Source organism: Zootoca vivipara, chromosome 10 (genome assembly GCF_963506605.1).
Source record: "Zootoca vivipara chromosome 10, rZooViv1.1, whole genome shotgun sequence".
Taxonomy (NCBI): Eukaryota; Metazoa; Chordata; class Lepidosauria; order Squamata; family Lacertidae; genus Zootoca; species Zootoca vivipara.
Genome location: NC_083285.1, coordinates 17,119,145 through 17,133,879, shown reverse-complemented (window position 1 = coordinate 17,133,879; position 14,735 = coordinate 17,119,145). Strand labels below are relative to the sequence as shown.

The window sequence follows — 14,735 nt, the reverse complement described above, 5'->3', positions numbered from 1 at the left end:
AAAAATTCCTTCAGTAGCACCTTAAAGACCAACTAAGTTTATATTTTGGTATGAGCTTTCGTGTGCATGCACACGAAAGCTCATACCAAAATATAAACTTAGTTGGTCTTTAAGGTGCTACTGAAGGAATTTTTTTATTTTGCTTCGACTCAGACCAACACGGCTACCTACCTGTAATAATAATTTATTTATACCCCACCCATCTGGCTGGGTTTCCCCAACCACTCTGAGCGGCTCCCAACAGAATGAATGATGATGATGATGATGATGATGATAATAAAGCGACAAAACATCAAACATTAAAACTTCTCCCTAAACAGGGCTGCCTTCAGATGTCTTCTAAAAGTCAGATAGTTGTTTATTTCCTTGACATCTGATGGGAGGGCATTCCACAGGCCAGGGGCCACCACCAAAAAGGCTCTCTGCCTGGTTACCTGTAACCTCACTTCTTGCAGGGAGGGCACTGCCAGAAGGTCCTCGGTGCTAGACCTCAGTGTCCGGGCTGAATGTTGGGAGTGGAGATGCTCCTTCAGGTATACTGGGCCGAGGCGTTTTAGGGCTTTAGAGGTCAGCACCAACACTTTGAATTGTGCTCGGAAATGCACTGGAAACCAATGTAGGTCTTTCAGGACCTGTCTTATACTGAACAATAGCGAAGTATTATGTGAATGAGCCTATCCTCATTCCATGCTCACATGCAGTGAGCCAACTTGGGTTCCAGGTTGTGGGTGCTCAGGGCATGTGACGTCATGACGTTACACGCGCCCCTCCCCCCGGCCTCAGAACCTGAAAGTCAAATTCCTGTACCTTGGAAAGCATCTCTGTGGTCTCGTGAGGCCTCGGACGTGACTTCCGGTGCTTCTTGAGGCACCAGAAGTTGCGTCGGGGGCCCCACAGTGTAGGTGCTGAGCACCCACAATAAAAATTTTGTGGGTGCTCAGGCACCCAGAGCCCCCTATAGTTGCCGCCTCTGCTCACATGCAACGGCCTTTCTCTCCCCTGTCATCATGGCTGCAAGAACATCTGAGGCTTTCGTTTCTGCTTTTGTTCCATCACAACTTGTCATGTCATCCGAATGGACAAAACTGTGGCTAATGTTAACTATGGCTTGCATTAAGCAAGCAAATATCAACCGTATGGCTAAACTGGTGTTTAGCACAGCATCAAAATGTGGCCGGTGTGTCCAAATTGGAGCACGCTGGTTCTGCAGGTTTTTGGGTATATTGCTGCTATGTGAAACGGAGGGCGAAGGTTGGTGTCCGAATTGTGCAGTGAGATATATTCAAACTATGGGTCCTCAGAAGGTGGGGTACCATTTTGGCTCTATTTCAGCAGGAAAATGTTTGCACTGAGGAACATTATGTGAAGCATTTTTGTTCCAGTAAAACAGGAAGCGAAGAACTTTTGATAGAAAGGAAGCATGCCCTTGCCTAACATTGTGTTGTAATTTTCCAGGCATCCATCCTCCACTAAAGGCACCTTTAAAATTCAAGACATTTCAGTCATTATCAAAGTGTATGTGCTGGTGACATCTTTAACACCTCTGCGGGCATTCATTCATTCAACTGCTGTCGTCTGGTATCCGCCCAAGAAGAAGCACTTTTCAGTCAAGGTAAGCCTGTGCTTCCATCTTCATTTCAGTTTTATTACTAAAGAGTTTGAAAAACGCTTGGTTTGTTTTATTTTCCCACTCGTGTAAGAAGCTCTTTGCATCTTATCCACCGTGCACTGAAATGAAAGGTGGCTTTATAAATGCGCTGGGGAGAGTGCTCAGATTTTGAAATCGCCTAGAGCAGTGTTTCTCAACCTTTTTTGGGCCACGGCACACTTGTTCCGTGAAAAAAATCACGAGGCACACCACCATTAAAAAAGTTAAAAAATTTAACTCTGTGCCGCCCTATATTATAATTATGACTGTAAGAAACACTTGCCAAATATTGCTTTCTGGTGGGTCAGTGTTGTAGATTGTCGGCCGCCAGGCTCGTTTGCAGTGAGCTTTGGGAAAGAGGAGGAGAAATATTGCTTTCCGGCGGGTCAGCACTGCATATTGGCAGCCGCCAGGCACGTGACAATGCAAATCGCCCTTCTCATCACCGCACATCGCGGCACACCAGCCAGCGGAACAGTGTGCCACGGAACAGCGGTTGAGAAACGCTGGCCTAGAGAAGTGCAGGGGATGTTGGTGGCGCTGTGGTCTAAACCACAGAGCCTAGGGCTTGCTGATCAGAAGGTCGGCAGTTCAAATCCCCGTGACGGGGTGAGCTCCCGTTGCTCAGTCCCTGCTCCTGCCAACCTAGCAGTTCGAAAGCACATCAAAGTGCAAGTAGATAAATAGGTACCGCTCCGGCAGGAAGGTAAACAGCGTTTCTGTGTGCTGGTTCACCAGAAGTGGATTAGTCATGAGCTGGCCACATGACCCGGAAGCTGTACACCGGCTCCCTCGGCCAGTAAAGCGAGATGAGCGCCGCAACCCCAGAGTTGTCCCCAACTGGACCTAACGGTCAGGGGTCCCTTTACCTTTAGAGATGTGCACAATACAATAGGATAATCTCTCTCTCTCTCTCTCTCTCTCTCTCTCTCTCTCTCTCTCTCTCTCTCTCTCAAGTTCCCATCCATGTTTTTCTCTGTCTATCATTTTCACCCTTTTAGACCTTGACCGGATAGTGGTCCAGCCAGTTCCTTCAATGTCCAGTAAGATGCTGATAGTATGTTAGGGTCCTTATTTCAGCCAGGCTGCATATTACAGATATAATCTTGAATCCCACCTCTTGCTGGGCTGTGGCTTCATGAATTTCATGAAGTTGAAGAAATGCAACATAATTCATGGTTTTGAAAACTCATGCATTTTTCTTTTTCTTTTCATTTGCAGCTGCAAGCCTTTTTCGAAACCTTCTTGAAGGGCAGTTCCCCGCAGCAGGCGCTGGAGGACATGAAAGAAGCAATAACCAAACTCTTATTGATAACTGAGGTTTTTAGTGAAGCCCCTTCTTCCGGACCAAAGGCCTCCAGCCAGTAAGGAGATTGAAGCACACAAATTGAAATAAGCTAAATTTTCTTAGAGGTGCTCTTTGGAATATGAGAGTGCCTTGAAGCTGGCTTCCAAAGTCTGGGACATAATGGAGCCATGTAGCTTTGCCTTGATGGGTTTATTTGAATGCTCAGAGTCTAAAACAGGGATAAATACAGAAAGAAGTATCTGTTGGTAAGGAGAAAGACTTTAAAAAAAAGATATCTTCTTGGAATCTGCTATCTGAAGCCACTGAACACTTTCCAAAGTTCTTTGCTCCTTCCTGGTTAAAGTATTGTTGCAGGCAACCCCCAATCTCTGAGCGGTGCAAGATTCCAGGGTTTCTGAATGAGGGTCAGCGGAGATTGTGGTGTCTTTATAATATCTGGTTTATTTACACATATATACAACTTGAGCCTACAGTGAAGGGGCTCACAGCCTCAACGCCCCAAGAGGGTCTTGCTTCTCCCCTTGCCCAGCTTTTGACTCTCAATTCTGGCCTTTGTCTTTCTAGCTACCAGCGAGTTGGAGGGGCCCACCCATTTTTGGTCTGGCACAGAGTCACTTCCTTTGTTACCTTAATGGCCCATAGTTAGAGGGCCATTATCTCTCCAGGAAGCTAGCCTGGCTATTCCAGGATTTGAATCCTGGTTTCATGCATACAATCTATCTCGCCCCCCCCCCCTACAAAAAAAAAAACACCCCTCGTAACAGTATTACTCACAAGCCAGTCATTCCAATGAGCAAAGGGGGCTTTCTGAGAGAGACGTAGTGCATTTTGAAATCTGTATCTTAGGTCATTGCCTCCTTTGAAGACAGAACCCACCCTTCGTTTCTGGCATCTTATTTCAGGTGCAGTTCCTGCTTTCAGATGCTAACCTTTGACGTTGGGCTCAGCAATATGGATCCGGTTATTCTTGAGGTAAGCAAGCGTCGGCAGCATTTTCCCACATGAGCAGCTGCCTGTGGCTGGGCGAGAGGAAATCCTATAGGAATTCCCAGTAAAGTTTCCTTATACTGCAGAAACCACGGGCCTTTCACTGGAGCAGTGAACATAAAAGCAAACCGAGAAACACTTGCTTCACCCTTCCAGGGCTATCTCCATCCCCACAAGTCAATTTAGCCTGGATCTGAAGGCTAAATTGCATGTTGCCAGCCCTTCCAGAGGGACAATTGATGTGTCATAGTGTGACTCGGTATAAAGCATCTCCCTTGGGCTCCCAGACCTGCTTTGGGCTCCTAGCTTGTGTGTTTACTATCGTGATCATTGCCCATATTCTGTTCTGATAAACAAGCCCAGATGGCTTCCATATTTACTGTCAAACTGCAGGTACTGAGAGCTTGATAAATATTCCTCTCCGAACGAGTTAATAACTTTAAGTTAATAACCTTCCTAGGTACATGAACACTTTGATTTTCAAGCTGAGGGAGAGTCGGATTTTCAGGACCAAACTGTTAAAGAAACCCTTCTTGGAGATACTTTCAGAATTCTCTTATCAAATCAGTCATCTTCCTCTACTTTCTTTGAGGCTTTGCAGAACGTTTACCGATCAGCAGGGATTAAGGTACTGGTAGATCCGTTTATCTATTATTTATTAAACTTATTAGTTGCTTTAAAAAATAAACAACAACAATCTGACCACCCTGTAAAATGTCTTTGCTTTTCTGTGTTTGTTCAGCATAAGATGAAGACTATGCTCCTGCCAAGCCAGCAACTTCTTTCTCAAAAATCCTCTTGTACTCTCGACCAGGTTTAACTTGGCACCAGTGCTAACCATGGTTAATGTTAATGTTACTCTGTTTTAACCTGGAGGTGGGTCATGTCTTGTCCTGTGAGGCAGAGATATGAGGTTCCAGAAACATGCTGCTGGCATGATGTAGAACCATCCGCAAACTCAGCCCTCCAGATGTTTTTGGACTACAACTCCCATCATCCCTAGCTAACAGGAACAGTGGTCAGGGATGACGGGAATTGTAATCCGAAAACATCTGGATGGCCGAGTTTGGGAGTGCCTGGTGTAGAATCTCATAAGTTCAGATAGTGTGCTCACCCAGTTTCTAGCATTCTGTTTACTTTAAGCATAATCCTGAACATGGTTTGCATCCTGTTATTATATGAAAAGAAATCATTTGGCCTTCTTCAACAGGCAAGAGAAGTTAGGAAAGCATAGGCTGACAATCCTCCAAACTATGGACCATTTCAGCCTTTTCTATATATCTTGGATGGCTCAGTTAGCAGAGCATGAGACTCTTAATCTGGATTCAAGCTCCATGTTGGGCAAAAAGATTCCTGCATTGCAGGGGGTTGGACTAGATGACCATCGTGGTCCCTTCCAACTCTATGATTCTAGAATGTATTTGGAGCTGTGCCTCCCAATATCTCAATCCTAAACTCATTTACTTAATTTCAGCCAGCAGATCCAAACCATACACTTAAAGCACACCAGGACACATTTACTTACAATGGGGATGCAGGTGCCACTGTAGTCTATACCACTGAGCCCCTTGGGCTTGCTAATCAGAAGGTCAATGGTTCGAATCCCCATGACGGGGTGAGCTCCCGTTGCTCTGTCCCAGCTTCTGCCAACCTAGCAGTTTGAAAGCACACCAGTGCAAGTAGATAAATAGGTACCGCTGCAGCGGGAAGGTCAACTGCGTTTCCGTTGCGCTCTGGTTTTCATCATGGTGTTCCATTGCACCAGAAGCAGTTTAGTCCTGCTGGCCACATGACCTGGAAAGCTGTCTGTGGGCAAATGCTGGCTCCCTTCGCCTGAGAGCAAGATGAGCGCCGCAAGCCCATAGTCACCTTTGACTGGACTTAACTGTTCAGGGTTCCTTGACCTTTTTACCGCACACATTTACAACACATGACTGCCAACAAAGAAATATGGGAGCTATAGTTTGTTAAGAATGTTAGGAATTGTTGCTAGATTGAAATAATAAAGCTTTTTATTGGTCAAGGAGTCAGGGTGCCAGTAGCAGAGAGCTGTCTGCCTCAGAACATATGTACTTTGCCTTCGGACCCAAGGCTTCTCCTACTCCCTATGATCTTCTGCTTTCCTTTCACAGGAAGAGCATCTCCCAATGGAATTTGACCATTGTCTAACTTTAGAAGAACTAAACCCACTGATCAATTTTGTAAAAGAGCTGCAGAATCTAGGACAATATGAAGTGGTAAGCCAACATTTGTCGTTTTGTTTTATAGCAAGTCTTTTTTTGGCAATGCGAATATTTTCCCACATGCCTTTGATACGATTTTTATTCACCAGAGGAGGGAGAAAGAAAATAGAGGAAAATAGGTCTTATCAGTGTGTACTTGTAATTTCACAAGGGCTGTATAATGTTGGATTAAATCTTTTAGTGTGGCAGTACCTATCATTTTGACCTCCCTGCCTATTGACATTAAACAGGCACTCTCACTATCATTTTTATGCCAGCTGATTTTTTACTTCAACCTACACAGTTGTATAATTTAGTTAGCTATATTTGCTTTAAAAGATTTACTGATTTTGCGTTCTATTGATAATTATTTTACGTATTTTTAAAAGCAGCTTTGTGGCTTTAACCGGTTTATTGGTAATTAAACTATGTACACCACATAAACAACTACCTGACTTTTAGAAGACATCTGAAGGCAGCCCTGTTTAGGGAAGTTTTTAGTGTTTGATGGTTTTATTGTGTTTCTAATATTCTGTTGGAAGACACCCAGAGTGGCTGGGGAGGCTTACCCAGATGGGCAGGGTATAAGTAATAAAATTATTATTATTATTATTATTATTATTATTATTATTATTATTATTATTATTGAGTTTTATGATTAAGCAGTCTATAAATATTTCTACAACTGTAAATCAACTGCATGTCTTTACTAATCTGATCCACATTCGCTTTTTTTCCTTTCAGCTGTTCCCCTCCACTGTTCCCAAGACCCATTTTTTGATGCATGACCTTTATCGCATGGTGAATCCGGGGGGAAAACTTGGCTCGATCCTGACTGTGCATTGGCTCCTTTCAAATTTACTTGAACAGTTGCACATCATTAACAAAGTACCAGGTGCAAACCTTCCAAAGGGGTAAGGTGGCAATTCGATCCTATTTCTGGGTTTAGAGATTTTTTCCATGCTTTGGACTTCGAGAATGATACACTTCATTGCATTGAATCATACAGTTGGAAGGGACCCCTAGAGTCATCTAGTCAAATATAAATACAAATGCCTTTATTGGCATTAAGAGTTAAAACATTTCAAAACACAAGGATAAATTTAAAAGGGACAGGAGTGAGGCTGTCGAGGATCACAAGGTCCCCAATTGTTTAGCTTCACCTATTCCCTAGAGCAGGGGTAGTCAACCTTTTTATACCTGTTGTTGTTGTTGTTGTTGTTGTTGTTGCTGCTGCTGTTTAATTGTTCAGTTGTGTCTGACTCTTCGTGACCCCATGGACCATAGCACGCCAGGCACTCCTGTCTTCCACTGCCTCCCGCAGTTCGAGAACACTATCCAACCATCTCGTCCTCTGTCATCCCCTTCTCCTTGTGCCCTCCATCTTTCCCAGCATCAGGGTCTTTTCCAGGGAGTCTTCTCATGAGGTGGCCAAAGTATTGGAGCCTCAGTTTCACGATCTGTCCTTCCAGTGAGCACTCAGGGCTGATTTCCTTAAGAATGGATAGGTTTGATCTTCTTGCAGTCCATGGGACTCTCAAGAGTCTCCTCCAGCACCATAATTCAAAAGCATCAATTCTTCGGCGATCAGCCTTCTTTATGGTTTTTATATCTACCGCCCACTAATACATCTTTCTTGATGGTAAAATTTTCTTACCGCCCACCAGTGCTTGATGGAAGGAGGATTCAGCTTGTGCCGTAGAACCCCCTACTGCCTACCTAGAATCCTGAAATGCCCACTAGTGGGTGGTAGGGACCAGGTTGACAACGCCTGCCCTAGAGGGATGATTCATTAAGAACCCTTTTGGGTAAGATGGAGGTTAAAAAGGAAGCCACTGGGGCAGTAACGTCCTTGTCCCTATCCGCTAGGAGGAACCTCATTTAGCTTTCTCTCAGAGCCGTGGGTCGCAGGTCCAATATCTTGCTCATCATCTGGTCCAGCCCCCTGCAATCCAGAAATACTGTGCACAGCTATCCCTGGTTGGCTTCAAGTTAACAGCTAGACACAATGACCCATTACATATCAATATCCATTTCTAGGCTAGGGCTACAATGGAGTTGTCATTTGAGTTCCAGTTCTGGCTCATTATCTTCAGTAATCCGTTAGATTAGAGTGCCAACTATTGTGTGTGTGTCTGTGTACTTAAATGGAACTTTTTAGCAGTTTTAACAGAGTTTGAGGTGTTTTCTCAGCAGGAGAAGCAAGGGAGAAAAATCAAATAAACGGAAAGGAGGCAAGATTGATGTGTTCCAGGGCCTGCTTTTCCAAGAATACCGAGCAGTGCTAACACACCAAAATTTAATAAATTAGGTTGGCATAACAATCTTGCAATTCTCTGTGTTCGTCCAGTACATATCATCGCTGCTCAGAAAAAGTCTTAAGAGTATAGTATCCATTTAATGGTCATTTTAAAATGTTTTTTGAAGATTTCACAAAAGGAGCTTAACATGACACATCATCTCCGCCCCGCCCACCCCCCAAAAAACCCACCCAAGATTGGTGTTAGAGTGGCATAAAATTGTGCCTAGTTTCTTTGCTTCTGGGAAAAAAATCATTTTGATAAAAGGTAGCCAAAGACTGATCAGTGACAACTATACAACTAAACCAAATAGACATTGATACTGTAATTTAAATAATATCTCCTGTTAGAGTGAACGAGCAGTTTTTCCACAATTCACATTGTACTAGGGGGTGGGTTTGTGTATGAAATCAGGAAGTAGAGTGGTCATGACCGCGTTTGGCTTAGGCTTATTACCCACAAAGGAATGCAGTTCACTGCTATAAGATAGCAATCATTGAGAACGTCTATAGCGTATGTGTAAGACAAGAAGAATCCCATAGGATCCATGAGACTTGGTTCTGTAAATCACATTCCTAATATTAGACCAATGTTTCTTTGCAATTGGACAAGGCAAAGATGTTCCCATTCCGTCCTTACACTTCTAACACTATGAATCAAGGACTTTTAAGAATTATTTTACTCTTTTTCCACAGGCAAAACAAGGATTCCAGAAACGTGTCTTGGATGAAAACGAAACGGTCAAGCCTTAGGTGAGAATTTAAAAGCATGCGTTTATATGTGAAAGTTGCCTAGAGTGGCTGGGGAAACCCAGCCAGATGGGCGGGGTATAAATAAAACAGCAGCAGCAACAACAAGAAGAAGAAGTAGTAGTAATAGTATAAAGCAAATTTATAAGCCATGCTTATTCTTATTTTGTGGTTTTATCTTGTATTTTTATGCTGTGAACTGCCCTGAGATCTATTGATGGAGGGTGGTATATAATAATAATAATAATAATAATAATAATAATAATAATAATAATAATAACAACAACCCCTGGGTGGTTAAGTCCAGTCAGAGGCAACTATGGTGTACAGAGCTCATCTTGCTTCAGGCCAAGGGAGCCAGCGTTTGTCCACAGACAGCTTTCTGGGTCATGTGGCCAGCAGGACTAAACTGCTTCACAACAAAACACTGTGAAAGAAACCAGAGCACACGGAAATGGTGTTTACCTTCCCACCACAGCTGTACCTATTTATCTACTTGCACTGGTATGCTTTCAAACTGCTAGACTGGCAGGAGCTGGGACAGAGCAACGGGAGCTCACCCCGTCGCGGGGATTCGAACTGCTGACCTTCTGATCAGCAAGCCCAAGAGGCTCGGTGGTTTAGACCACAGCGCCATCCGCATCCCTAATAATAATAATAAAGCAGTCGCATGAGCACCTTGGGAGAACCGGTGCCAAGGGAATAATGGGCACAGATACAGTCACTGCACAACCTCCATTTGCATCACCTGAGTGTGTACAAACTTCTCCTACAAGTCCTGTTGAACTGAGTGGCGGTTGCACAGCGGCGAGTCCCTCCTAGGGAACCTCATTTGTTCGCTTCTGTGAATCATTTATCAGTAGCAGTGATTAGGGTCATCAGAACTACGTAGCAGAATTTGATCACCCGGTCCAGCATTCACATATTTTAGAAACTCACAAGCAGAACATGATGGTGACAACTTTTTTTCTTTTTTGTCCCAACACTGTAGGGAAAGTCAAGCCTCTGGCGAAAACCGGCAAATGTCAATTTTGCATATGCAATGGAAACTTTCCACTGAATGAATTTTTAAATCATTATTAATGGAATACCATGAAAAATATACATGATCCATGCTAGATTAAATTATATTATCTTTCCCTATAAAGATTATTGGAGCAAAGACCATCTACTAAGGTCCTTTATGGGTTCCTTTACTAGTCCAGATTAGCTTCTTCCATTTTATTAATGTCAGCAGTTACCAAAAGAATTTGAGTGAAAGGAAAGTACTTTTTTGGGGGGGGGAAGAAACCTCACAGCAGTGTTGTATGCAGATGTTTTCTTTCCTTGCACTTGTTAGCTTAGAAATCTCTTTGCTATTGTATATTAAGATTTCGTTAAGTGTTATTGTATTGAGTTTTAAGATTTAGTTAGAATAGAATTGTATTTTAAGATAGTTATAAGAGATTTATAATATTGACAAGTTAATAAGAGTTATAATATGTTTAGATAATTATTTAAAAGATTGGAATCAAGATATGGAAAGTATTAAGGAAGTAATATCAGGAAACGCAGTGGGGAGGGATTGGAAGAAGTCGACAATTATAGAATTTTTGTAAGAAGATTGTTTTGATATTCTTTTTTGAAGTGTTTGTAATTTGTTTTTGTGCATATTTTGTGTTTTCTTTGTGTTGTATGTCTTATTTTGTAAAACCAATAAACATATTTTTTTTAAAAAAAACACTCTTTGCTATTTCATCATTAGGACTGGATACTCAGAGAAGGGTGGCATGAAAACAAGATATTCTACAATTAGAGAAAAACATGAAGGTAATAAAGTTTGTATTCTCTCTCTCATTCTATTTGCAAGGGGGCGGGGATCACTTATGGGCGGAGCAATATGAAGGCCATGTAGCCAAACTGTTGCAGCCAAGTAGAATTGCCTCAAGGAGATTGCCATTTGCCCAGGCAGGTGCATTATGTCAGCGTTTCTCAACCACTGTTCCGCGGCACACTACTGTGCCGCGAGACGGTGGCTGCTGTGCCGCGATGTGAGGCAACGAGAAGGGCGATTTGCGGCCACCAATAGGCAGCGCTGACCCGCCGGAAAGGAAGCCGGCCGGGTCAGTCTGGAGGGCGCGAGGGCGCGAAGGGTGTTTTCCTGTCATCTCCTCGCGCTCGCTCCCTGAGCGAGGCAGCACTTCATGGCCGATGCCGCCTCCTCGCGCTCTCCCCGCGCGCTCAATGGAGAAGGCAGCGGTGGCGGTGGTGGCAGCGGCGGCAGTGGCGGCAGCGGCGGCAGCGGCGCAGGGCGGCGGGGACTCTGGAGCAGCAGCAGCCCCGTCCAGCGGCGGCAGTAACAGCAGCAGCCGCAGCAGCAGCCGCCCCACCTCGGCGGGCTCCTCGCCGTCCTCCTCCGCCAGCTGGGGAGGGCTCTCGGGCCGTCAAGGAGCAGCGGCGGCAGCGGCTACACCAGCGGGGAGGCCGGAGGGAGGCGGTGGCGGCGGCAGCAGCAGCAGCCCCAGCTCAGCCGCGGCCAGCCCAGGAGGGAGCGGGGAGCTGGCGACAGGCAGGACGACGGAGGCGGTGCTCGAGGGCTCTCTCAGCAAGTACACCAACCTCATCCTCCCTATTCCTCAGTCCCCCACCCATTCCCAACCCCCAGGATTTGCCCCGTCTTTTAATGGTGGTGTGCCGCGTGATTTTTTTGACGGAACAAGTGTGCCATGGCCCAAAAAAGGTTGAGAAACACTGCATTATGTGACCCATGAGAACAGGAAAATAACCAGACTGTACAAAGGTGATGGGCTAAAACCAGGCCAAAACTTTATTGAGAGCAGCTGCAGGGCAAGGGTTGGCATGGCATTGGGTCCCAGGATCAGTCCATCATTCCACAAGCCCCATGTTGATGGAATGGATCTCCTGGTTTTGGGTTTGGATCACTCCAAACCTGTACGACAGGAGTCGGCCAGTGTTGAACCTTGTCATGGTGCAAGCCAAGCAAGCAGGGTCTTACTGGGGGACCAGGGAGATACTGAAACCACACTTGGGTTTTGCCATGGTCAATCTTCCCCTCAGGCCCCTTATGGGGGGGCCCCCTATACAGTGGTACCTCGCAAGACGAATGCCTCACGCAACGAAAAACTCGCAAGACGAAAGCATTTTGTGTTGCGCGAGGGACTCATAAGACGGCGAGGTCTTCTATGGCCTCCGCTTCGTCTTGTGAAGTGCTGCCATAGAATGTAGCGCAGGAAGGCGGCAAAGGAAGATCAGCTGTCAGCGCGGGAAGCTGACAGCTAATCTTCCTTTGCCTTCTTCCTGCGCTACAGCTGGTTCCCCAGGGCTTGCCAAGCAGGCGGCAACAAGCCCCGGCAAGCAGCGCCCGGAGCCGAAGTGCAGCGGACGCTGCTTGCTGGGGCTGCCACCGCCTGGCTCCCCCTCGGCTTGGGGAAGACAGGCGACGGCAGCCCCCGCACTGCTGCGCTTTGGCTCCGGGGGACTGGCGGCGGCGGCGCCTGCTCGCTTGCCGGGGCTGTTGCCACCCACCTGCCTGCCTTCCCTGAGGCAAGCGAGCAAGCGCCGCCGTCGCCAGTCCCCCGAAGCCCATAGGAACGCATTAATTAAATTTCAATGCGTTCCTATGGGAAACCGTGCTTCGCAAGACGAATTTTTCGTAAAACGAATTGACAGTTGGAACGAATTAAATTCGCCTTGCAAGGTACCGCTGTACTATGTTGATCCTGCCCAATGCTATTTCCTCCCTCAAACAAACAACGTTCTTCCGCCTAACAAAGGGAAGCCATAAATTCACTGAGGGAAAGGTGGGGGGCGGGGAACCAACCAAGTGCCCATCAGCTTGAGAGGGGGGGGAATCCTTTCTGGCCCTTTCAACCAGTGACCCAAACTTGCTCAGTGAAGGCTCTAACCCGAGGGTAGGTGGGCAGGAAGCTCTCAAAGCAAAATGGCTGTGAGCTCCAAGGGAAGCAGTCTTATATGGGCTTTTCGCTCCCCCTGCAGCAAGGGCTCATGGGACAGCTTTTTCCCATGAGCCCATCACACAGAGAAGATGCTGGGCAAAAACATTTGCCCAGTATTTTGCTGCAATCTATGGGCCACAGCACCGCCGGGCAAAGGCGTCCTGTGCTTATTGGGCACAATACGGGGCTTAACAGCAGTCACTTGAGTGCTGTCATAAATACAGATTCCATCCTGACCATTCTTGGTTATTTAGTGTGGGAAATGTGACTGTGCTGGTGCCATGAACACATTTTGGGTGGTGTTTGTGATGTTATTGCATGAATCCCTTACTTCAACATTTTATTTCCCCTACCACTAAAATGGCCCTACACAGTGCTTTTCTTCCCTCTTTGAATAAGGCTGTCCATTTATTCCCTCTAAGGCTGTTGCTTCTTGAAATACATTTAGGAAAAGTACTGTCCATTTCTATCATATTGGTCTCTCTGTGGCTTTTGGCCGTGATAATCAGAAATGTTTTTATAACTGACATGGTTGTTCTGCAGAGACTGGCAGAGTTATTTGCCATGATATTTTAGGGTTGCAATACATCCCAGACCATAGCTGCCAAGTTTTCCCTTTTCTCACGAGGAAGCCTATTCAGCATAAGGGAAAATCCCTTAAAATAAGGGATAACTTGGCAGCTATGTCCCAGACATATCTGGAATACTGCAGTTGGCTGCAGTGTCTGGGCGGGAAAACATCCGGGAAAATCTGGTTTTATGGCAGCCGTTCTTGCAGATTTTCCATAAAAGTAGCTCAAAAATGGTGGGTTTTTTTTTTTAAAAAAAAAAGCTCCACAACTTTTTTTCTTTTCAGATTTTCATTGTTTCAAATATGGCAACCCTATGATATTTTTATTTCTTCTCAGATGCAGACGTATGTATTGGATGTATCACAAACCATCCTGAATTGTATTTGCTTTATCCTCTAGGTTTGCGTTTTTTAAATCTGGCTGAAGAAATACACTGCATTCATGGTAAGTCAAACATAAGATTTTGGCAATAGGTGGCGCTCATTCAACAAAATTGCACGCTGTATTCATGTAATCGTTTTGGAGGATGATTTCTGCTTTCACTAGTGGCTTGGGTAAAATAAATATTTAGGCACTGAGAAATACTAATGATGGATTTATAGACCTATAAGGAAACAAAACATCATCTACTTTCTGTCTCCTTCCAATATGGTAACCACCTTGCAAATTGATTCATTTTCAAGACTGACATCATTAGCCACATTTTCCCTCTCATTACCCTCACAAATGTTTCAATTAATCTGTGGGAGGATCTTTTACCACTGTAATCCATACTAATTGTTCAAAGATCTTACTACATGTGATGCTGGGGGAAGAACCATGGAACTGCCCATCAGAAACAGTTTGGATTACAGTGGTACATCGGAAGTCGAACGGAATCCGTTCCGGAAGTCCGTTCGATTTCCAAAACGTTCGGAAACCAAGGCATGGCTCCTGCAGCCAATCGGAAGCTGCATCAGACATTCAGGTTCTAAAGAACATTCACAAACCGG

At 45.1% G+C, this 14,735-nt stretch overlaps 1 protein-coding gene across 5 annotated transcripts in view; it reads left to right on the top strand.

Annotated features, from left to right (window-relative positions):
- CPED1 (cadherin like and PC-esterase domain containing 1) overlaps positions 1-14,735 on the top strand; it is a 128,860-nt gene that overhangs the window by 61,287 nt on the left and 52,838 nt on the right. For all 5 annotated transcript variants that reach the window (XM_035127144.2, XM_035127142.2, XM_035127143.2 and 2 more), the window contains exons 7-15: positions 1,456-1,612; positions 2,870-3,012; positions 3,860-3,929; positions 4,405-4,572; positions 6,077-6,181; positions 6,911-7,080; positions 9,162-9,218; positions 10,960-11,024; positions 14,143-14,187. In XM_035127144.2, the coding sequence (XP_034983035.2) occupies positions 1,456-1,612; positions 2,870-3,012; positions 3,860-3,929; positions 4,405-4,572; positions 6,077-6,181; positions 6,911-7,080; positions 9,162-9,218; positions 10,960-11,024; positions 14,143-14,187 (980 nt within the window). The remainder of the gene's footprint in view (positions 1-1,455; positions 1,613-2,869; positions 3,013-3,859; positions 3,930-4,404; positions 4,573-6,076; positions 6,182-6,910; positions 7,081-9,161; positions 9,219-10,959; positions 11,025-14,142; positions 14,188-14,735) is intronic.